The 24,284-nt window shown below is 39.0% G+C and overlaps 1 protein-coding gene across 2 annotated transcripts in view; it reads left to right on the forward strand.

The window, feature by feature from the left end:
* The window catches only part of APAF1 (apoptotic peptidase activating factor 1), an 89,311-nt gene that overhangs the window by 49,963 nt on the left and 15,064 nt on the right, over positions 1 to 24,284 (forward strand). For both annotated transcript variants that reach the window (XR_012420523.1, XM_005571970.5), the window contains 6 exons: positions 576 to 737; positions 5,060 to 5,188; positions 8,185 to 8,310; positions 10,504 to 10,623; positions 13,406 to 13,522; positions 19,010 to 19,135. Coding sequence is in view for 1 of the 2 variants with exons in the window: in XM_005571970.5 (XP_005572027.3) it covers positions 576 to 737; positions 5,060 to 5,188; positions 8,185 to 8,310; positions 10,504 to 10,623; positions 13,406 to 13,522; positions 19,010 to 19,135 (780 nt within the window). In the remaining variant the exon portion in view is untranslated. The remainder of the gene's footprint in view (positions 1 to 575; positions 738 to 5,059; positions 5,189 to 8,184; positions 8,311 to 10,503; positions 10,624 to 13,405; positions 13,523 to 19,009; positions 19,136 to 24,284) is intronic.

A 24,284-nucleotide genomic window follows, 5' to 3' on the forward strand; every position in this document is an offset into this window, starting at 1 on the left:
ACTGAGCAAAGTTTATGGTATTTTGTATCTCATTCCTCAGGATCCAGTTAGTTTTATAGCCCTATCTAGCCCTGCCAAGCACACAAAGAGTCTTGCTTGTCCCTGTTTTCAGAGACTTCCTTATGTCTCTGAATGCTCTGCTAGGTCACGACCTAACTCGGACTGGGTCCTGTGTAGTCTTCTTGCTGTTAGTGGTAGGTTTGGGAAGCACACTTCATTCCTGGCACAGCAGAGGGCAGCAGTGGCAAGTCGTGAGTCTCTTCATCTTACCACCTTTCTTCCACTTGTGTCCTTACTGTCAACATGTAATTTTTAGCCCCCACACCATGCAAGATTCTTTTTATTTAATTTTATGTTCTGCATTTTGGGCAGTGCTTCTAATTTTTTCTTTTTAAGAACATGATAATGAAACTGGAGATCTTAATTTAAAAACCTTACAAAAAGTCATGCATAGGTAAAAATAATTCATCAAGTGAAGTGAATAAATTTATGCAGCATTTAATTCAGAAAGAATTCTAGAGGTGTGATTTTAGAGTAAAACAAACTTTTTCTTTTTTTATTACTTTAATTCGAAGCTTTGGGATGTGACATCAGCAAACGAGAGGAAAAGCTTTAATGTGAAACAGTTCTTCCTAAATTCAGAGGACCCTCAAGAGGATATGGAAGTGATAGTGAAGTGTTGTTCGTGGTTTGCTGATGGTGCAAGGATAATGGTGGCAGCAAAAAATAAAATATTTGTAAGTACTTTAAAAAGCCAACTTCAGTCTGATTTAAAGAAAGTTAAAATTTCTATTCATTTTTGCATTTTACAATGTTTATTGATAAAAATAAAGTCAGTTGTGTGATTTTGGGCAGTCTTCCTAACCTGTCATGGTTCTTTGGAACTGTGCTCCATGAGATAAGGATGGCCTTGTGAGGAAAGGTCTCCATGGTTACACCATTTGGGAAATATGTTTTGTATTGCTTTCCCTTATTAAGCACACGGTGTGAATTAACATATTCAGGGCCCCAGGAAGTCCTATTATACAATTTATGCCATCAAATCCAGTGTTCCTCAAATGTATTTAAAATGTATTTAAAACATAGAATGCTTTCTGAATTACTCCTTTTTTTCCTTCAATTTCAATTACATTGGTTTAGGTGATTTTTCAAAGTGCTTTCTTACACCTACAATTTTATGATTTGATGACTCTGATAGAAATGCTCATCAATGACTGAACAAGGTTGTGAAATTTTTATAAAGTAACTGAAGAAAATATGAAAAAAGTAAATAAGAAAATGCTTTGCTTTTCTTCCCCATGTCTAACAGTAGCTTATATTTGTGGTATTCAGAGTGCTCTCACATATAATTTCTTTTGATGTAAGTATTCAAGAAGCAGCAGGTTACAGTAGCCCTATGATAATAATGAGGCAGCTGAGGTTTAGAGCAGCCAAATAATTTGTCCAAAGTTACATTGTGATTAGGAGAGCCAGATCTTCTGATTTATGGCTCAGTTACATTCTGATCTAATAGTGATTTCAAAAGACTTGAATGAGGGATATTACTGTTTTAAAGAGCATAATTGAAATATAGAATATGGTTATATAAGGGATCATGTATATGATTGTTATTGATCTAGTGCTGCAATCCTTGGTGTTGATTGCTCATAAGTTTGTACCCCTTTAGCAGGAAACTAAGAGGAAAAATATCTCCCTTTAAGTTAAAATCTATAAGAACAAAAAAGGAACCATTGCATTTGCAGAACTTGAAGAGTAAAACTTTTTTTATTGTGATAAAATGCATATAATGGAAAATTTGCCATTTTAACCATCTGAAAATGTACATTTCAGTGGCATTACATTCACAATGCTGTGTAACCATTACCGCTTCATATTTCCAAAACTTTTTCATCACCCTAAACAGAAACTTTGTAACCATGAAGTAATAACTCCTCTTTCCCCTTTCTTGTTAGACCTTTGTAACCTCTAATGTAATCTGTGAATTTGCCTAGGTATTTCATATAAGTGGAATCTCATAATATCAGTCCTTTTGTGTCTGACTCATTTCATTGAGCATGTTTCAAGGTTCATTCATGTTGTAGCATGTATCAGAACAGTATTTCCTCTTATGGCTGAATAATACTCCATTGTATGTATATATCACATTTTGGTCATCCATTCATCTGTTGATGGACACTTGGTTTGTTTCCACCTTTTGGCTACTCTGAATAATGCTGCAACATTGGTGTACAAATATCTATTTGAGCCTTGTGTGTATGCCTAGGAGTGGAATTACTGGGTCATATGGTAATTCTTTATTTAGTTTTCTGAGAAACCACTAGATTTTTCCACAGCAGCTGCACCATTTTACATTCCACTAGCAATGTTCGAGGGTTTCAATTTCTCCACATCCTTGATAAAACTTGATATTGTTCATTTTTAAAATTATAGCCTTCCTAGTAGGTGTGAAGTGGTTTCTCCTTGTGGTTTGATTTGTGTTTTCCCAATTACCAGTGCTGTTGAGCAAAAGATAACTTTTTAAAAGATTTTAAGAGACCTGTTCTAGTGAGAGGAAAATAATTTTATATTACATGAAATGCCTTGTTTTAAAAATCTGTACAGCAGTTCCCTGTTTTACCATGCTAAAAGAAAGCCACCCAAAGGTGTTCCTTAACTGTGTGTAGATCCCGATTTCTTACCCTTGGTCTCTCCTTCCTCCTCCTGTTATTTCTTTCCAATTCCTGTGTGAGTCTACTCCTGTTGTTAGGTCTTTTTTCTTTTACTATTCCATAATTGGGACAACTGCCTATTCCACATTTGCCAAGTTTCCTCGATCACTGTCAGTCACTAATTTTTAAAAAAATGACCTGTCCTGGGAAGCATTTTAAATCTAATTTCCTGCCCTGTGTTTTTGGCCTCCAGCGCTATGCTGCCTACCATATGTGCATGCTTGCAGGGACTGTGCATTCACTAAACATTTTAATAGCTCCCACTGGAAGCTTTTTTGTTTCTTTCTAAGGTCTATGTCTTAATCTTAAATCACTATACTGTATCAATACATGTAGTAAATACAAATCATCTTATTTGGCAAAAACTTTGGAAGAGTATATTCAGCATTTGTAAGTCTTAAAAATTGAAGAAACTGTGGCTGGGCGCAGTGACTCACACCTGTAATCCCAGCACTTTGGGAGGCCAAGGTGGGCAGATCACCTGAGGTCGGGAGTTCGAGACCAGCCTAACCAACATGGGGACACCCCGTCTCTCCTAAAAATAAAAAAATTAGCTGGGCGTGGTGGTGCATGCCTGTAATCCCAGCTACTTGGGAAGCTGAGGCAGGAGAATTGCTTGAACTCAGGAGGTGGAGGTTGTGGTGAGCCGAGATCGTGCCAAGCCGAGATTGCGCCCTTGGACTCCAGCCTGGGCAACAAGAGCGGAAGTCTGTCTCAAAAAAAAAAAAAAAGAAAAAAAATTGAAGAAACTTGGATTACTCAAAAGTAGCTTTTTGGGGTTCAAAAACAGGAAAATGATTAATTATAATGAGTAATGTGGTAGTTCTAGAGAGAAATAGAAATGATTGAGCTAATTTTATTTTAGCAAACCTCTGCCCTATATCATTTTGATTATTTTCATTTATGAGTATTCATTTTCTCTTTTGAATAAACAAGCATTAGGGAGAACTAGTCTGTATGTTAATTGGGCCAGTCTCTTCTTTATTCACTAAACTTTTATTTCTCTTTAGGCTAGCTTGAGAGCTCATCTGTGATGAATTTTCCTTTATAGAAAATATGTTTTTAGGCATGGGCAAGGACTTCATGTCTAAAACACCAAAAGCAATGGCAACAAAAGCCAAAATTGACAAATGGGATCTAATTAAACTAAATAGCTTCTGCACAGCAAAAGAAACTACCATCAGAGTGAACAGACAACCTACAGAATGGGAGAAAATTTTTGCAATCTATTCATCTGACAAAGGGCTAATATCCAGAACCTACAAGGAACTCAAACAAATTTACAAGATAAAAACAAACAACCCCATCAAAAAGTGGGCAAAGGATATGAACAGACATTTCTCAAAAGAAGACATTCATACAGCCAACAGACACATGAAAAAATGCTCATCATCACTGGCCATCAGAGAGATGCAAATCAAAACCACAATGAGATACCATATCACACCAGTTAGAATGGCAGTCATTAAAAAGTCAGGAAACAGCAGGTGCTGGAGAGGATGTGGAGAAATAGGAACACTTTTACACTGTTGGTGGGATTGTAAACTAGTTCAACCATTGTGGAAAACAGTATGGCGATTCCTCAAGGATCTAGAACTAGAAATACCATATGACCCAGCCATCCTATTGCTGGGTATATACCCAAAGGATTATAAGTCATGCTGCTGTAAAGACACATACACATGTATGTTTATTGCAGCACTATTCACAATAGCAAAGACTTGGAATCAACCCAAATGTCCATCAGTGACAGACTGGATTAAGAAAATGTGGCACATATACACCATGGAATACTATGCAGCCATAAAAAGGGATGAGTTCATGTCCTTTGTAGGGACATGGATGCAGCTGGAAACCATCATTCTCAGCAAACTATTGCAAGAACAGAAAACCAAACACCGCATGTTCTCACTCATAGGTGGGAATTGAACAATGAGATCACTTGGACACAGGAAGGGGAACATCACACACCGGGGCCTATTATGGGGAGGGGGCGGGGGAAGGATGGCATTGGGAGTTATACCTGATGTAAATGACGAGTTGATGGGTGCTGATGAGTTGATGGGTGCAGCACACCAACATGGCACATGTATACATATGTAACAAACCTGCACGTTATGCACATGTACCCTAGAACTTACGGTATAATAAAAAAAAAATGTTTTAAGATGAGCAATATTTTAAAAGTATATGTATATTGATCCATATTTTGTTTATGACTGTCAATAATTATGCCAGTTATCAGTAATTGTCATATTTTTTCAGGACTTATATTTGAAATGGCAGGATATTAGAATAGCTTATCTCTTAAAATATTTTACCTTCATAAGTATCTCTATTTATGTTGACAGCTTTTTGACATTCATACCAGTGGCCTATTAGGAGAAATCCACACGGGCCATCACAGCACCATCCAGTACTGTGACTTCTCCCCGCAAAACCATTTGGCAGTGGTTGCTTTGTCCCAGTACTGTGTAGAGGTGAGTAGTTGAATTTATTCTGTGAAGCCTGGGTTTCCAGAGATCAAAGGATGACAGAGAATGGACAGCTTAAACCATTAACTGCTGAGGAGCCTTGCTTGAGAAATTGTAGAGTATTTTCTTTATAGCCTAATGACCTCTAACTTTGGGATATTAAACCACATAGCCAGCTTTATTATTTTAACAGTGATTACAGACTTGATTTGACAGTATGACAGGGAATTCAGCAAGCATTTGCTGAATGCCTAACACGTGCCAGGAACTGGGAAAACAATGGAATGACTTCTGGTCATGAAACATGACATCTCTTATCCAGTATAGATATGTGGCATTTCTTAAACAGTATAGGCACAGACTCTTTTCTTCTTAAAAGAGGTGGTGAGAGATGAGTCCAGTTCAGATTTCTTAGATCATTGGGTAGGATAAGATAGGATGTTCATTGCCAGGGACTAATGAATAAAATAACTCATATAAATTACTTTTTTATAATTTTGTACTTACCTGTTAAGTTTTCTGTTCAGAATGTATACCTAGCTGGCCCTGGAAGAATTCCACCCAGTGAATTGCTGTATTAGTTTTTTCATAAAGTAGTGAATTATTTTTTTCCTTCAAAGATGGATTAGTGCTTTTTTTGTTTGTTTTTTTAAATAGAGATGGGGTTCTCACTGTGTTGCCCAGGCTGGTCTTGAACTCTTGGCCTCAAGCAATACTTCCGCCTTGGCCTCCCAAAATGCTGGGATTACAGGTGTCTCACCATGCCTGGCCAAAGATAGATTAGTTTTTCCAAGCTTTCTTACTCTTCATTCCTCAGGTTGGTTTTTACCACCAGGTAGTTTGAAACCCCTTGAGATCACAGTTCCAAGAAGATGGGTATGGGCCTTTTGGAAAATAGGGAAGTTCACTTGGTTCACAGGTTCCTCATCAAGGGAGCCATGACTACTGCAAGCACTTCTTCAATGTTCTCTGCTTATTTAGCAAATTTTAGTGAGTTTGCCAGCCTTGCCCATTACTGTGAAGGTGTTGGGGGAGAGTTGCTAAGCTGTAGCCCTTCAGCATGGAGGCACAGGTGAGAGTGAGGGCATGAGCTCCATAGGCTTCTCCTAATTCTTGGTGCAGCAGTGCATGTGACACTGAAGAACTTCTCTGCTGAGACTCTTCCCATTGCACACAGAGGCAGGGAGTGTGAAAAAGCTCTAGTCCTGTCCGAAGCAGCGGGAAGAAGTGGGGTGCTGTGGGCAGTGTTTTCTTGGGCAGAGGCTTTGAATTGGAAGTATTTTGTGTTATTTTGTTTTTGAGACAGAGTCTCTCTCTGTCACCCAGGCAGGAGTGTAGTGTCGTAATCTTGACTCACTGCAACGTCCACCTCCCGGGTTCAAGCTATTCTCTTGCCTTAGCCTTCCAAGTAGCTGGGATTACAGGTGCCCACCAGCATGCCTGGCTAATTTTTTTTTTTTGTATTGTTTTTGTATTTTTAGTGGAGATGGGGTTTCATGTTGGCCAGGGTGGTCTCAAACTCCTGACCTCAAGTGACCCACTTGCCTCAGCCTCCCAAAGTGCTGGGGTTTATTGGGTTTTAGATCTCCTAGGAGATCTTGAACCTTATGTGTAGATCCTCAAGGTAAATGTGGAGCGTTTGTTAGGATTTTTAGAAACAGTACTAAGTAGCAACCCCTCTTTCAGCCTTTCTTGTCACTTCTAAAGTCCTTACCCTCTGCAATCCTTAGCAATCTCCAGGAAACAATGAAACAGTATTCTCCCTCTTGAAATATAGGGACTCAGTTCTGGAGGCTCTGAGTGACAAAGAAATGATGGGAGAGAGATGGGGAGAAGAAAGTGGGAAGAGAGGGGAGGATTCTCAAGGGAGATTTTCAGTTTCTTAAGAGAGATCTTCAGTTGTGGAACCACTTTTATTTTTGGCCTTTAGCTCTTTATGTCCCAGCTTGGACTCTAGAGAAAAGGCAGAGAAAATTTCATACAATTAGTTCATAACCATAGAACTCACTGAACGAAAACCAGTCACTGGGCCTATGATGAGGTACTTGTTTTGTCCATGCTAGTTCTGAAATGATAAAGTGGTTTTGTAATTTAAAGTGTAATGAGAGGAACTCAGTCACATATGGTACTTCATTAGACTTGAATATATTAGAGTAATTTACAGCAGAACCCAGGACAAAATACCAGGCTGCTGGTAGACATGGTAATAAGCATGAATAACAAGAGAAATGTGGACATGTTACAATTACTGTGTTAATTTATTGTAGGTTTTACAGTCAGTTGAAATGAAGGTTAGATGACAGTATTAGTGGAAAAGAATCTGAATATGGAAGCTGCTTATGTTCATCCTATTATTTTTTGGATTGATTTTTTTTAAGTGATAAAGTATTTGCATGATTCCAAAGTCAAAGTTTTATAATGAGTTATATTCAGAGAAGTCTTGCTTTCATCCCTATCCCTTCGCCTCTCTCTCCCTCCTTCCCTGCATATGTAACTATTTTCTGTTATTGGTTTAACTGTCCAATATTTCTTGCATATATAAGCAGATATCTATAGGCATATATATATATATCCATATGTGTATCCTTCTATATATTCTTGTACATATTTTTCCATCTCAAATAAAAGATAGTACTGTATAGTATATAGACTCTTCTGCACTTTGCTTTTTTTCTGTTAACAGTATATCCTAGAGATTTGTTGTCATCAAGGTGCTTTTCTCATTCTTTTTAACGGCTGCATGATATGCCATTATGTGATTAATGTAGTTTATTCAGTTGGTTCCCTATTGATGGGTATTTAGTTTCCTAGTATTTTGCTATAAGAAATAATGATGCACTAAATAATCTTCTTCATAAGACATTTTGTAGTTTTGATAGTGTGTTTTTGAGCAATTATTCATTGAAGTGGTATTGCTGGCTCATTCTTGCTATTTTCAATGTTTTTGCTATCTTCACAATACCTATGTATGTGATTTCCTATATGCTGTGTTTATTCTGTAGTTGTGGAATATAGACTCGTGTTCAAAGGTGGCTGATTGCAGAGGACATTTAAGTTGGGTTCATGGTGTGAAGTTTTCTCCTGATGGATCATCATTTTTGACATCTTCTGATGACCAGACAATCAGGGTGAGAAATATTGAGATTTTCAGTTTGAACATTTCCTGATAGTGAGCTAAACCTCTTGCAAACCAAGAAATTGATGGGTAGCACTGAGGTAAGCAAAATAGGAAACTAGTACTATACTCCTATTCACCCTGGAAAAGTACTATTATATGGACTGTAACAGTCTCATTCATTCACTACATGTTCATGAGGATTACCATGGGCCAGGTGCTGTGGGAACTTCAATGATTAAACTGTATTTTGGTTAATTTAAAATACTGCATTTGATTCCTCAGAAAAAATTTTGACCCTTTTCTTTACCTTGAATTCCTGTATCCAATTACTTCCCGATTCTAAGAGAGTCTACCTTTTCATTTTCTATTATTATCTCTACCTTTCTATTTCTGCTACCCAAGTTCAGGACTTTGTTACCTGTTACTTCTCTTGTTGTATGAGTCTCTGCCACAAGTATTCTTTCTTGCTTTTCTGCATGCAGCTTCTAAGATACTTTTTTTTCATGTACAATATAGTCATGTCATTTTTGCTCAAAAATAGATAATGGCTCCCTCGTCTACCAAAGTAAATATATACTTCTGTGTCTGCCATTAAGCTTCTCTACAGCATGGCCTCATTCTGCTCCGGTCTGTCTTCCAGTTTATTCCTACAGGGAACCAATACTGGACTGCTCACATTTTCCCAAGCACTCCGTAGTTGCCTGCTTCTGTGCTTTTCCTTAAGTGGTTTCTTGTATTTGGAATGCCCTACTTACCTGCATCTCTGTTTGTTGAAATCCTAACCATTCTATAAGTCCCCTCAAGCCTTCTCTATTTGGGGAGAATGCCTGTCTCTCTTTTTTTTTTTTTTTTGAAACGGAGTCTGGCTCTGTCGCCCAAGCTGGAGTGCAGTGGCCGGATCTCGGCTCACTGCAAGCTCTGCCTCCCGGGTTTATGCCATTCTCCTGCCTCAGCCTCCCTAGTAGCTGGGACTACAGGCGCCCGCTACCTCGCCTGGCTGGTTTTTTTGTATTTTTTAGTAGAGACAGGGTTTCACCGTGTTAGCCAGGATTGCCTGTCTCTCTTAATGCCATCTAATTCTATGTCATTTTCTAGTGGTGCTCATCAAATTTTGACTTGAATTTAAATACAGATATGATTTACCCCTTATTTCCAACACTCCACTGCTTCTCCGGCTTATTGATACATCTTACATTATAAGCTCTTTGAGTCCAGGAACCATGGCTGGTCCCCAAGGCATCCAAATACAGCGTTTTATATGAATTATAGCTAAAATTAATTCAGTGCTTACTATATTCAAGATGTTATGCAAAGTACTATATATATATACATATGAATTTACTAATTCTCACAATAGTCCCTTTTGCAGATAAGAAAACAGGCACAGAAGGACTGAGAAAAGTCAGTGGTACTTAACATGCCAGTCTCAGTGAGCTTGAGCCAGAATATAAATCAACACGCTGCTTTCTTCATCAAGAAAGTCTTCTTGAAATGAAATAAGCTGCATCACTAGGCACAGTTACAGTGTGTTTAGTGATGTAGTTGATTTACATTCTGGTGCAAACTTCTTTTTTTTTTTTTGTCATGGAGTCTCACTCTGTCACCCAGGCTGGAGTGCAGTGGCACGATCTTGGCTCACTGCAACCTCTGCCTCCCAGGTTCAAGCAATTCTCCTGTCTCAGCCTCCTGAGTAGCTGGGACTACAGGTGCACACCACCACACCTGGCCAAGTTTTGTATTTTTAGTAGAAACGGGATTTCACCATGTTAGTCAGACTGGTCTCGAACTCCTGACCTCAGGTGATCCACCCGCCTTGGCCTCCCAAAGTGCTGGGATTACAGGTGTGAGCCACTGTGTCTGGCCCAAACTTCTTATCTTGTGGATTGGTATCAAACAGTTTGAGAACTAGCAGGAGGTCCTTATCTTTGAGTAACACTGGGTTAAGCAACCTGCCTGAAGTTACAACTTTAGGTAGAACTAGAATTCATACTGAGGAATTTTGACTCTGGAGCCCATAACTCTTAATACTAACTGCATCTTACTATAGATTGTGTTAATAAATATTTATTTTTGGATCATAATCTAATATTGAAACCTTTCTAGCATCATAGGTATTTTATGTGAAACATAGTTTGTCTCTTACTTTAAGATGAAGACATGTTATTTCAGAGATGGAATGATAATTTCTTTATCTCTTACTCAGCTCTGGGAGACAAAGAAAGTATGTAAGAACTCTGCTATAATGTTAAAGCAAGAAGTAGATGTTGTGTTTCAAGAAAATGAAGTGATGGTCCTTGCAGTTGACCATATAAGACGTCTGCAAGTGAGTATTTTTAGAAAACAATTGGAAAATTGTTTTGGTTGAATTTTCTATTCAGTTTTTCTTGTTTTTGGACCTGGGATTAAACATAATTATTTTATATCTAACAGTTGTCCAGTAGACATTGGTTAAATAAATATATGTAGGTCTCGAGCTGAGGCTCAGATATGCTTATATTTAGAATTAAATTAGATAATTCCTCATCTCACTGCTCTTCTGTTGGTATCTATGATCACATTCTTTGATTTGCGTGGAGTCTAAGAATACCATGAGGACAAACTCATGTTGTCTACAAGAGTGATTCAGACATGTGTGCAAGGGGGATGAGCATATAGAAGCATTTTTAAAAGGGAAGGATTCCAGGGTCTTTGAAAGAACAGAAGTCACTTTAGATGAGGAAGGAGTCTGAGTGATTGGAACTGAGGTGAAAGGACCTGGGCTTTACATACTGAAGTACGCCTGTTCATTCATTTACACACACCTTTGTTAAGTAGATATTTATTGAATGCTTATTTTTGCCCCTAAGGAGGAAAGGGTTGTGTAGTAAAATTGAAAGAACTGTGTTGCTTAGGGATCCAAACAGCACTACTCTAGCCTGTTCTCCCTGTACCCCCCAACAAAGAGTGGGACACATGAGAGGAAGGCATTTCTCAACTGGCTGAAGAGAAAGAGTCCCAAAGATCCATTGGCAGAGGAATATACCATTCCAGGAGCTCAGAGTGGTGGTAACAGATGCCGTAAGAGCAGATGCCCTAAGGAGCACTGGAGTTCAAGAGCAGGTTGGCACCACTGTGCTGGTGGCTAAATAAGGTGTCATTGCATTGACAGAGATGTCCTGGAAGTGGTGATAGTGTAGATAGTGGCAGCGAGAGAAAGCAGGTGCCTCATGGAAGATCAAACACAAGAGGCTATCTATATATTGGTCAGCCCAAGTAGAACAGCAGAGTATGGACCATTGAAGGTGTCAGCATGTGGAGCTGACAGCATGTGACTGTGACTTGTGGCTAAGAGAGGTGGTAAGAGCAAGCAGCCAGATAAGAAGGGCAGGAGGTGGCATGGCTTTAATGTGAACTGGTGGGACATTCTCCCTTGCCCTGAGGATTCCCTGAGATATAAGATTGAGAAGGACAGAAACCCTTTCATAGTGAGGGCTAATTTTCTTGCTTTTGTTTTTCTTTTGAGATAGTCTCTCTCTGTTGCCTAGGCTGGGGTGCAGTGGCATGATCTTGGCTCACTGCAACCTCCACCTCCTGGGTTCAAGAGATTCTCATGCCTCAGTCTCCCGAGTAGCTGGGACTACAGGCATGTGCTACCACTTTGAGCCTCAGTTTTTAAGGTCCTTTTCATCTTACAGTCTCTGAGCTAGTTACAGGGTCAAAGTAGAATCCAAATTCAGGAGTAGATACTGGGAGTAAATCGCTTGGCATGTGGTAACTTCTTGTTTACTGTGGGTGTCAAAATCAAGCTGTAAGTCACCGCTGAATATGGCTTGCTTTGATTTTACAAGTTTTACTATTGTCCTCAATATGCTGATTAGGAGCTCCTAATACACAGTACTTCTGGGGTGAATTGGGATGTGGAATTCAATGTGAATTTCTCATTAACTGTTTTTTAGAAAGCTGATTCTTCCACTTGGGATATTTCCACTCCAGTTTTTTTGTCAAATTTAGTGTCCTCATGCTTGTATTTCCTTTATTAAATTTGTGCAACCTTTCTTTAATGACTGTTGTAACTGTGAGACTTAAAAAGTCATCTGTCTATAAAGATATCATTCTATGACAGTGGTTGTGGGAGAGTTTAGAGGATAAACTTAATAGTTTCATTTAAGTGAATAGAACATTTTTTAGTTTCTACTTAGAGAGCTCTTGAAATTAATTTTTGAGAGAAGGAAGATGTTCAGTTCTTCGTAGTTCAATTTTCATTTTGAATGTCTAGTAGATAAAAACATGCTAGGTAAAATAATGTTAAGGAAAAGCTACCTGTGATTGATTGACTGTAATCTTTGTACCAGAAACAAAGATGACTGCTTATTTCATGTTGAAAAATAATTCAAGAGTTTTAGTTTATGACACTAAGTTAGAGAGAGGTATCTGACAATTGATTTAAGCTTCAGAGATATTTTCCCAGGTCACATGTTTTAAATGAGTGATAAAGCATCATAATTCATGGGATTTAAGCATTGGTACAGATTATGAAATTAGGTAATCTTTGTTTAAGCATTGTAAATTCAGCTACGCAAATTATGCTTATGAGTTCTTCTCCATTGTCCTCACTGCCCCCGCTCCAAGAGAAAGAATCTTAATTTACACTGTTTTGTGAGTGATTTGTAGGATATCAGCCCCGTTTTAATTTGTCTTTTTATGTCTGTCTCAGTCTTGTTTGACCAACAGCTTTGAAATGTAGCAGAAAAGTATATTTTAACAAACGATAGCCCTATTAAAAGTGGGCTTTGTGAAGAAATGGAAAACAGGGTGTGGAGCTGGCTGTGGGATTACAAATCAGACAGATGTGTCTCAGGTGGCGGGCACAGCAGCTGCTTTTTAAACCTTGTAATGCTCGTTTTATTTTATGAAAATGTATTTGAACCACCAAAGTGTAATGAAATGAAAGTGTGAAGTGCTAAATGCAGCTGCTGAGACTAGGATATGGCTTTGTTGTTCCCCTGAGAACTCTTGTTGGTTATTTTCTGTGTTTTATTTATTTATTTTTCAATTGAAGCCTCTGTTCTAAAGAACAAAATCTGCTCTTACAGCCTAATAACTGATTTTGCCTCATTTTTCATTAGCTCATTAATGGAAAAACAGGTCAGATTGATTATCTGACTGAAGCTCAAGTTAGCTGCTGTTGCTTAAGTCCACATCTTCAGTACATTGCATTTGGAGACGAAAATGGAACCATTGAGGTATTCAGTGCTAGTCTTCAGAATCTTTCTGTACAGAATTAGTTAATTAAAACTAATTATATGTCTGGCATTGTGCACTTCTATTTTTATTTATTTTTATTTTTGAAATGGGGTCTTGCTGTGTCACCCATGCTGAGTGCAGTGACATGATCACAGCTGACTGCAGCTTGACCAGAAGTGATTCTCCCACTTAAGCCTCCTGAGTAGCTGGGACTACAGGTGTGTATCACCATGCCTGAATAATTTTTTTACTTTTTGTAGAGATGGGATCCCCTATATTGTCCAGGCTGGTCTCAAATTCCTGGGTTTAAGCGATTGTCCTGCCTCAGCCTCCCAAAGTGTTGGGATTATGGGCATGGGAGCCACTGTGCCTGGCTATTGTGTACTTTTTTTTTTGAGATAGGATCTCACCTTGTTGCCCAGCCTGGAGTGCAGTGGCCCAATCTTGACTCACTGCAACCTTCGCCTCCTGGGCTCAAGGAATCCTCCCACCACGGCCTCCTGAGTAACTGGGACTTCAGATATGCACCACTACACACAGCTACTTTTTCTGTTTTTGTAGAGATGGAGGTTTCACCATTGTTGCCCAGGCTGGCCTTAAACGCTTGGGCTCAAGTGATCTGCCCATCTTGGCCTCCCAGAGTGCTGGGATTATAGGCGTGAGCTATCACACCCAGCCTATTATACACTTTTATACTAAATAAATCTTTCTGTGATCTATTAGTCATCGTTCTGTTAAACTAAAAATCATCTTATCCAGTTGGCTGTATATTTTTCAGATTTCCTTTATTACTGTTTCTCATGCTTTTTGTCTTTTTATGTTCCTTATTCTTTACTTAGTTGTGTGGCTGTTCTCCACATATATCAACCACTATCTATCAAGATTTCGCTAACTATGCAAAGAGCACTTTTTTCTCCTCTTCTTAGAAGCCCAGCCATATGGGGTATAAGTTGTTTCCATTTTGGTACTGATAAGGCTCATGGGGAATATTGGTGCAGGGCTGCCTGTGCTTGCCTGCTCCACCAATCCTTGCTGTTCTACTTTTGGTGGCAGAAGTACCTCAGTTCACCACCTGAAATCCTTAATTTATCTAACAAGACCAAATAAGTAAAAATAGAAACATGTTGCAAGGCAAAAAATGTAGTATAATAAAAGGCATTTTGGGTAAAAATATTGTCTTTATCACAAGTGAAATTCACAAAAGCACATTTTCTCTAGCTTTATAACGGTTTTAAAAACCATTATATTTTAATGTTTTATACCAAAAACATTGGTTCCTTCTTTCACTTTTTCTCACCAGGCATCTGGGAATTATTTTTTAACCAATTACTTATGGCACTGGCCACAGTATTTTACTTTGGATTCATTTTCTTAAGGAATTACACAAATATTCTCTAGTCCATATTGCCCCACAGAGAAGAGACTATATGTTTAGACACAAAGTGAAGAAGGAAGCTTTTAGACAGTGATTTCTATACTCTTATATATTTGCCATGACCCTTGTGTCATGGATTGAGAATTCAGGCTTTGTCTTCTCCTTATTATTGTGAAAAATTTATTTATCATTTGTTAAGATGTGTACTATTCTGAGAAAATACATCATGGATATGTATTTCTTAAGCAAGGGATAATTGTATATTTATAGGTGAACCTTAGACTTCCGTCTCAGGCTTATCTCTCAAACTGTTGTGTATTATTATTTATTCTTAAAGAGTCCTTAGTTTCCCTTTTATCTTAACCTTGATGTCAAGTCAGTACCACATTCTTTTCATTTTTACCATCTATCTTAAAATAAGTCTTTTAGATAGTTTAAAAAGAAACACACATATGTGCTTCATTCACATCGTTAGTTACCTCAAAGTCATCAAATAATATAAATAATAATGAACCATGTGAAATTACCAGTATTTACCTATAAAGTGGCAGTTTTGTATGGTGTAGCCCCATATCATCAAATAATAGCAACTACCATTTATTAACTGTTTACTGTGCCAGATGCTCTCATTGAATTTTTTTTTTATTATACTTTAATTTCTAGGGTACATGTGCACAACGTGCAGGTTTGTTACATATGTATATATGTGTCATGTTGGTGTGCTGCACCCATTAACTCGTCATTTACATTAGGTATATCTCCTAATGCTATCCCTCCCCACTCCCCCCACCCCACAACAGGCCCCGGTGTGTGATGTTCCTCTTCCTGTGTCCAAGTGATCTCATTGTTCAATTCCCACCTATGAGTGAGAACATGCGGTGTTTGGTTTTTTCTCCTTCTGATAGTTTGCTGAGAATGATGGTTTCCAGCTTCATCCATGTCCCTACAAAGGACATGAACTTATCCTTTTTTATGGCTGCATAGTATTCCATGGTGTATATGTGCCACATTTTCTTTTTTTTTTCTTTTTTTTTTTTTTGAGACGGAGTCTTGCTCTGTCACCCAGGCTGGAGTGCAGTGGCCGGATCTCAGCTCACTGCAAGCTCCTCCTCTCGGGTTCACGCCATTCTCCTGCCTCAGCCTCCTGAGTAGCTGGGACTACAGGCACCCGCCACTTCGCCCGGCTAGTTTTTTGTATTTTTTTAGAAGAGACGGGGTTTCACCGCATTAGCCAGGATGGTCTCGATCTCCTGACCTCATGATCCGCCTGTCTCGGCCTCCCAAAGTGCTGGGATTACAGGCTTGAGCCACCGCGCCCGGCCATTTTTTTTTTTTTTGAGATGGAGTCTCGCTGTGTCTCCCAGGCTGGAGTGCAGAGGCGTGATCTCGGCTCACTGCAAGCTCCGCCTCCCGGGTTCACGCCATTCTCCCGCCTCAGCCTCCCAAGTAGCTGGGACTACAGGCGCCCGCCACCACGCCCGGCTAGTTTTTTGTATTTTTAGTAGAGACGGGGTTTCACCATGTTAGCCAGGATAGTCTCGATCTCCTGACCTCGTGATCCACCCGCCTCGGCCTCCCAAAGTGCTGGGATTACAGGCTTGAGCCACCGCGCCCGGCCTGTGCCACGTTTTCTTAATCCAGTCTATCATTGATGGACATTTGGGTTGATTCCAAGTCTTTGCTATTGTGAATAGTGCTGCAATAAACATATGTGTGCATGTGTCTTTATAGCAGCATGATTTATAATCCTTTGGGTATATTCCCAGTAATAGGATGGCTGGGTCATATGGTATTTCTAGTTCTAGATCCTTGAGGAATTGCCACACTGTTTTCCACAATGGTTGAACTAGTTTACAGTCCCACCAACAGTGTAAAAGTGTTCCTATTTCTCCACATCCTCTCCAGCACCTGCTGTTTCCTGACTTTTTAATGGTCATCCTTCTAACTGGTGTGAGACGGTATCTCACTGCGGTTTTGATTTGCATTTCTCTGATGGCCAGTGATGACGAGCATTTTTTCATGTGTCTGTTGGTTGCATAAATGTCTTCTTTTGAGAAGTGTCTGTTCATATCCTTCACCCACTTTTTGATGGGATTATTTCTTGTAAGTTGAAGTTCTTTGTAGACTCTGGATATTAGCCCTTTGTCAGATGGGTAGATTGCAAAAATTTTTTCCCATTCTGTAGTTTGCCTGTTCACTCTGATGGTAGTTTCTTTTGCTGTGCCGAAGCTGTTTAGTTTAATTAGATCCCATTTGTCAATTTTGGCTTTTGTTGCCATTGCGTTTGGTGTTTTAGACATGAAGTCCTTGCCCATGCCTATGTCCCGAATGGTATTGCCTAGGTTTTCTTCTAGGGTTTTTATGGTTTTAGGTCTAGCATTTAAGTCCTTATTCCATCTTGAATTAATTTTTGTATAAGGTGTAAGGAAGGGATCCAGTTTCAGCTTTCTACATATGGCTAGCCAGTTTCCCCAGCACCATTTATTAAATAGGGAAACCTTTCCCTATTGCTTGTTTTTGTCAGGTTTGTCAAAGATCAGATGGTTGTAGATGTGTGGTATTATTTCTGAGGGCTCTGTTCTGTTCCATTGGTCTATATCTCTGTTTTGGTACCAGTACCATGCCGTTTTGGTCACTGTAGCCTTGTAGTACAGTTTGAAGTCAGGTAGCGTGATGCCTCCAGCTTTGTTCTTTTGGCTTAGGATTGTCTTGGCAATGCGGGCTCTTTTTTGGTTTCATATGAACTTTAAAGTAGTTTTTTCCAATTCTGTGAAGAAAGTCATTGGTAGCTTGATGGGGATGGCATTGAATCTGTAAATTACCTTGGGCAGTATGGCCATTTTCACGATATTGATTCTTCCTATCCATGAGCATGGAATGTTCATTTGTTTGTGTCCTCTTTTATTTTGTTGAGCAGTGGTTTGTAGTTCTCCTTGAAGAGGTCCTTCACATCCCTTGTAAGTTGGATTTCTAGGTATTTTATTCTCTTTGAAGCAGTTGTGAATGGGAGTTCACTCATGATTTGGCTCTCGGTTTGTCTGTTATTGGTGTATAAGAATGCTTGTGATTTTTTTCTCATTGATTTTGTATCCTGAGACTTTGCTGAAGTTGCTTATCAGCTTAAGGAGATTTTGGGCTGAGATGATGGGGTTTTTTCGTTGAATTATAACATCCTGGATGTTCGGTGGTGTTATTCTTGTTGTAAAGTTGTCTCAACTCTTATTTCCACAATTTTCATAAAATCAATAAGTGGCAGAGCTAGGATTCAAACCCAGATCTCTGAGGTTATGTGCTCAACTCTTATGCTATTCTGCCCTTGCCTTATAGGGTTTGTGAGATCATTCATCCTGCTTATTTAGGAAGGTTCTCATTCACACAATTCCCCTTTGTTTTCAAGGGACTTTTCTTCCAGACATGTGGGTTAGGTTTGAGTTTCTGGAATCTCCTGCTTTAGCATCATCTGTATTTTCCTTAGGCTTTCTTGAGTACATTTTAATTTGGTCCATGAAACATATTTCCTCTCTTTTTGTTATTTTTTTGGTATGAGTTCATTTGAAAGCCTTTTTTTTTTTTTTGACATAGTTATTATCTTTTGAATTTGATACTACTTTTATTTGGAGTATTATTAGTCTTTGGCCCTCTTAAGTATTCTCATTGCACTGCCCACCAGCCTTCGCGTATCCTCTTTTCCTTTACCTGTCTCCCTCATCATCTTTTATCTTCCCTTGTTTGTGTTGTTTTATGAAGAATTTGCCATCCAGGACTTACTTTCTTCTCTCATATCCATCTTAAATGTCTTTTTTTTTGGAGGGCGAGCCTAGACAGCCACTTGTTTGATGAAGTGGGGAGTTGAGTAATCAGAAGGACCCACTGGTTCCTACTGCTCTCTGATGATTGCAGTGAGTGTTTTATTTTAGGGTGTAATATGTTGGCATGTATGCATACATGTGTGCATATATATGTGACATTCATTTGTTTTTAATTAGGGTGAAAGCACCAGATGGAAATTCTGTACCCTCTAGTCTAATTTAAGTTTAATATCTTTGGGGTGTAATGCCTATGTGTTGCTTAGATTCTTCAGATTAATTTTCTGTGTTTTTCTGCTTTGAAGATTTTAGAACTTGTAAACAATAGAATCTTCCAGTCCAGGATTCGGCACAAGAAAACTGTATGGCACATCCAGTTCACAGCCGATGAGAAGACACTTATTTCAAGTTCTGATGATTCTGCAATTCAGGTGAGAGGGAGGTTGAACTCTTAACATATTTAATGCTGATTCTAAAATGAACACTATGATTATGTCTAAAATCTGATGTATATTTTAAGCACATTGCTTTGGGCATACATTCAGATTATGCACATGGGCTTAGATGATTGGTGTTTCATATTTTTCTGTGGGTGAGACAGACAGTTTGTCTTAGAACCCTCTGTTGGAAGGGTGTTTATTTTGAAAATGAAGGGTTTGTTTACATTTTCTTGCCTGCCTTGGTATTTGGATTTGTATCAGTAAGTATACTTTTTGCCACATTTATGTAATTTCTCTTTATTTTTCTTTACAGTAGTAAAATCCAATGGAAATCATTTCATTCTTTCCTTTTAAGAACAAGATGTTTATTACAGGAATGAAATTCTGTGAAAAGAGAATAGTTTGACATAATAAAGAATTGTGGATATGGAGGCCTAAGCTTACTATATATTCTTTTAAAATTTATTTGATTATTAAAGTCCCAAAGCACATTGTTTTAAAATTCAAATAGTTTTACAAGATTTATTATGTAAAATAGACCCTTTCCCCCATTTCTCATTCTCCAGAGGCACCACTTTTAGCTTTTAGATGTTTCTTTTGATATTACCTTCATGCCTCTGTATGGCATGCTTATAGTGCTCTTCTTGATTTTACCATTTGAGAAGTTACCTACCGAATTCCCTACAGGAAGATGTCGCTTTTTTCCTTCTCCCACCTGTCCTGCCTTCAGCTTATGTGCATGCACCCGTTCACAGACACTCATTTATCAATCCATTTATCCCAATTATGACGAAATTTTGTTTAGATCCTTCCTGTTATTATGATCACTGTGTACTAAGGGTACTGTGAATGCGTTTTTTGTCTTAATGCAGTGTAGGAAAATTTGACCTTTGGGTGTAGTTGGAGATTATTTTACACTAAAACTTTGAAGACATTGCTCCATTTTCTTCCAAGTTCCAAAGTTCATGTTGAAAAGTCTGAAGCCATTTTGCTGCCTAATCTTTCTCTCTGGAAGATTTTAGGGTATTCATTTTGTCCCCAGAATTTTGAAATTTCCTGATGATATACTGTGCTGTTAGTTTTTATTAATTGTTTTGGACATTCAGTCTTCCTTCTCAATTTGGAAACCTATGTTTTTCAATTCATGGAAGTTGGATTATTTCTTTGATTCTTTCCTTTTTGTTCCAGTTTGCTTTTTCTTTTTGTAACAACCATTATTCAGATGTTAGATCTCCTGGACCGATAATCTAGTTTTCTTTTTCCACATTTCATCTTTTTATACTGTGCTTTCTTTTCTTTTCTTTTCTATTCTTTTTTTTTTTTTTTTTTTGAGATGGAGTCTCACTCTGTTGCCCAGGCTGGAGTGCAGTGGTGTGATCTTGGCTCACTGCAACCTCTGCCTCCTGGGTTCAAGCAGTTCTCTTGCCTCAGCGTCCTGAGTAGCTGGGATTACAGGCGCATGCCACTATGCTAGGCTATTTTTTTTGTATTTTTTTAGTAGAGGTGAGATTTCACCATGCTGGCCAGGCTGGTCTCGAACTCCTGACCTCATGATCCTCCCGCCTCGGCGTCCCAAAGTGCTGGGATTACAGGCGTGAGCCCCTGCACCTGGCCTACTGTGCTCTGTTTTCTGGGAGTTTTCCTCAGTTTTGCCTTCCAGCCATTTTATTGAGATTTTCATTTCTACTATTATATTTCTAATGCATTAAATTCTTATTTTGTAGATAGAATATTTTATCTCTCTGAGGAGATATACACACAGACAGGTAAATAAATATATATGATATATATAGAAATTACACACACATACATGCACACACACACACACATATATGTGTAATTTTTTTTTTTGTTTTTTGAGATGGAGTTTCACTCTTCTTGCCCAGGCTGGAGTGCAATGGTGCCACCTTGGCTCACCGCAACCCCCGCCTCCCAGGTTCAAGCAATTTTCCTGCCTCAGCCTCCTGATTATCTGGGATTACAGGCATGCACCACCACACCCAGCTAATTTTTGTATATTTAGTAGAGATGGGGTTTCATCATGTTGGTAAGGCTGATCTTAAACTCTGGATCTCAGGTGATCCACCTACCTTGGCCTCCCAGTGTGCTGGAATTACAGGCATGAGCCACTGTGCCTGGCTTATATATATAATTTTTTTCCCCATAAATTTTTATTTTGCTGCATAGTTGCTGTTCCCTCCAAGTTGCTTTTTTCTGTTTGGTTGTTTTGACCTCCTATTTTGAAGGCCTCCTTAGCTCTCAGTGGTATTGGCTACCAGAGATGTATACTAAACAACTGGCTGAAAGCTCTGTGTGTTGACTGAGATCTTCTCTAAAAGGTGATCTGAAAGGGGAACCTTTATTGTGAGTATCTTCAGGTCTTTTGTCTTGGTCTCCTCAGATTCCTAGAGAGGAATTTTCTGGTCTCTTGCCTGGAGGATAAACCTGGCTGGCAGGTTCTTAGAGCTAAGTTGGGGAAGAGAACAGGAAGTATTAATAGATGTTGGATCTCAACATTTAGTATGTAAACCTTCCCTTGATCCCTCGTTATCAGAATTGTAATTCTACCCTGAGTTGTGCTGGTGCCCTTAAATTCTGAGATTCTTCTTTCTAGTTTGCTGTCACTGTCTGTCTACTTTCTTCCCTTTTTTCTCATAATAACTTTGGGATTCAGCAGCAATTCTTTTCTTTTTTCTTTTTTTTTTGAGACAGTCTTGCTTTATTGCCCAGGTTGGAGTGCAGTGGTGCAATCTCTGCTCACTGAAACCTCCACCTCCGAGGTTCAAGTGATTCTTCTGCCTCAGCCTCCTGAGTAGCTGGAATTACAGGCACCTGACACCACACACAGCTAATTTTTTGTATTTTTAGTAGAGACAGGGTTTCACCATGTTGGCCAGGCTGGTCTTGAACTCCTGATCTCAAGTGATCTGCTCACCTTGGCCTCCCAAAGTGCTAGGATTACAGGTGTGAGCTACCGTGCCTGGCCTTCTTTTTTTTTTTTTTATATGAAATCAAGTTTCCTAAACTCCTTGGAGGAGTGGGGAGGTCCAGCATTTCTAGCTTCACAGGTCTGCAGCTCCTTCTCTTGTTTTCATGAGGCATTAAAAATATGGCCTTACTGGGCGCAGTGGCTCACATCTTTAATCCCAACACTTTGGGAGTCTGAGGTGGAAGGATTGCTTGAGGCCAGGAGTTAGAGACCAGTCTGCACAAAACAGCAAGACCCCACCTCTACAAAATAAAATAAATTAGCCAGGTGTGGTAGTGCATGCCTGTAATCCCAGCTACTCAGGAGGCTGAGGTTGGAGGATCACTTGAGCCTAGGAGGTCCAGGCTGGAGTGAGCTATGATCATGCTACTGTACTCCAGCCTGGGCAACAGAGCAAATCCCCATCTCAAATATATAATGGCCTTGTTCTTAGGAGATCTCTTTGCTCCATCTCCTTCCCTCACAGTTATTTGGACCTTCTCTTTCTTTTGTTGCCCTTATCCTTGTTATACTCCATTTGGATTCTATTCCCTGTGGTTTCTCCTCATTGTAGGGTTGTCCTGGTTAATTTTATCAGCTCACAAGGCTCACATTGCTCCAGTCCTTCCAGACTGTACCCAGCCCCCTCACACTCAGTGTCTGCTACTCTTCTCTAGTTGGTCCATTGCACTTTCTGGTGAACACCATGTGGCTATCAGGATTCTCTGCCTCCTAATTCCTAATACTTATATTCTTAGCCCCACCCTCATTTCCTCCTTTGGGTATACTTAGTACCTTCCATTTTTGAGCATTTTGGGAGTTCATAATGCCGATTTTGTTGCTTTAGACTTTTTCTTTTCTTTTCTTTACTTTTTTTTTGAAACAGTCTTGCTCTGTTGCCAGGCTGAAGTGCAGTGGCACGATCTCGGCTCACTGTAGCCTCCACCTCCTGGGTTCAAGCGATTCCCCTGCCTCAGCCTCCTGAGTAGCTGGGACTACAGGCATGTGCCACCATGCCCGGCTAATTTTTTTTATTTTTTTATTTTTTTAGTGGAGATGGAGTTTCACCATGTTGACCAGGACGGTCTCGATCTCTTGACCTTGTGATCCTCCCGCCTCAGCCTCCCAAAGTGCTGGGATTACAGGCATGGCCACCGTGCCTGGCTGCTTTTGACTTTTTCTAATGCCTTTAGGATTCTGTTTTCTTGACTTTGCTGAGTCAGTTACCATTCTCCTGCTTTCCAGCCTCCCACATTTTGTTGCTGTTATCTCCTTTCTCATTCTTTTGACCTTGCCATTTTAGTAGGGCTTTAGAAGTGAAGGAGATAATGCATATGTTCAATAATGCATATGTTCAATGGAAGCTATTATATTCTTTTATTTGTGTATATATATTGCTTATGGTGGCAATATTTAATTATATTGTTAAAAACGGTTTTGGGAAAAGATCTTTTAATGTTATGTCTGAGTCCTAGGAAGGAGTATGTTTCGAATGAAATTTGGCTTCAGTGCAGAAACTTATTTGTTATAGGCTCCCATGACACTGGTGTTCTAGCTGTAAAACTCAGTGTAATAGTCACCTTTCTTCCTCTCCAGATGTCTTTGAAATGGGTAAAACTAAAAACTACATTTGATGAAGTTCTTTTGAGACATTGTATACTATGTAGTTTTCTATCAAAAGTTAAATTCATAAGGTTTTTATGACCAGCTTGACGATTTCAGGTATTCTCAGCTAGTGGGAAGAATAATTTCTAGAAATATTTTTAGAAAAGGAGTTAGATTATATTTAGAAATATGATATTATATTATAGAAATAAGTAGTTGTGTTTCTTCCTCTTTTTCTGTTCTACTCAGAATACTTCTTACATTTACAGTGTTTTAAATGGAATAAAACTCTGCAGATATTTTCAAGAAATGACTGGTTGGGTTTTGTTTTCGTTTTTTAAAGTTTTTGTAAATGATTATATGGAGGTTTGTTTTAATCATCTTTGTATCCCCAATGCCTGGAATGCAGTAAGGGTTCTGTAAATCTTTGCTAAGCTGAAGTTATTGCCAAAATTTGAAGAATCAACTCACCTGATTATCGCTCTTAGGATTGTGAAAATTGAGGTCTACTTTGGTAGTTTTTGATCCTTTACCTTGAGGTAAATAAAGGCCAAGTATTACCCATGC

The sequence above is a fragment of the Macaca fascicularis genome, chromosome 11 (assembly GCF_037993035.2).
Source record: "Macaca fascicularis isolate 582-1 chromosome 11, T2T-MFA8v1.1".
Classification (NCBI taxonomy): Eukaryota; Metazoa; Chordata; class Mammalia; order Primates; family Cercopithecidae; genus Macaca; species Macaca fascicularis.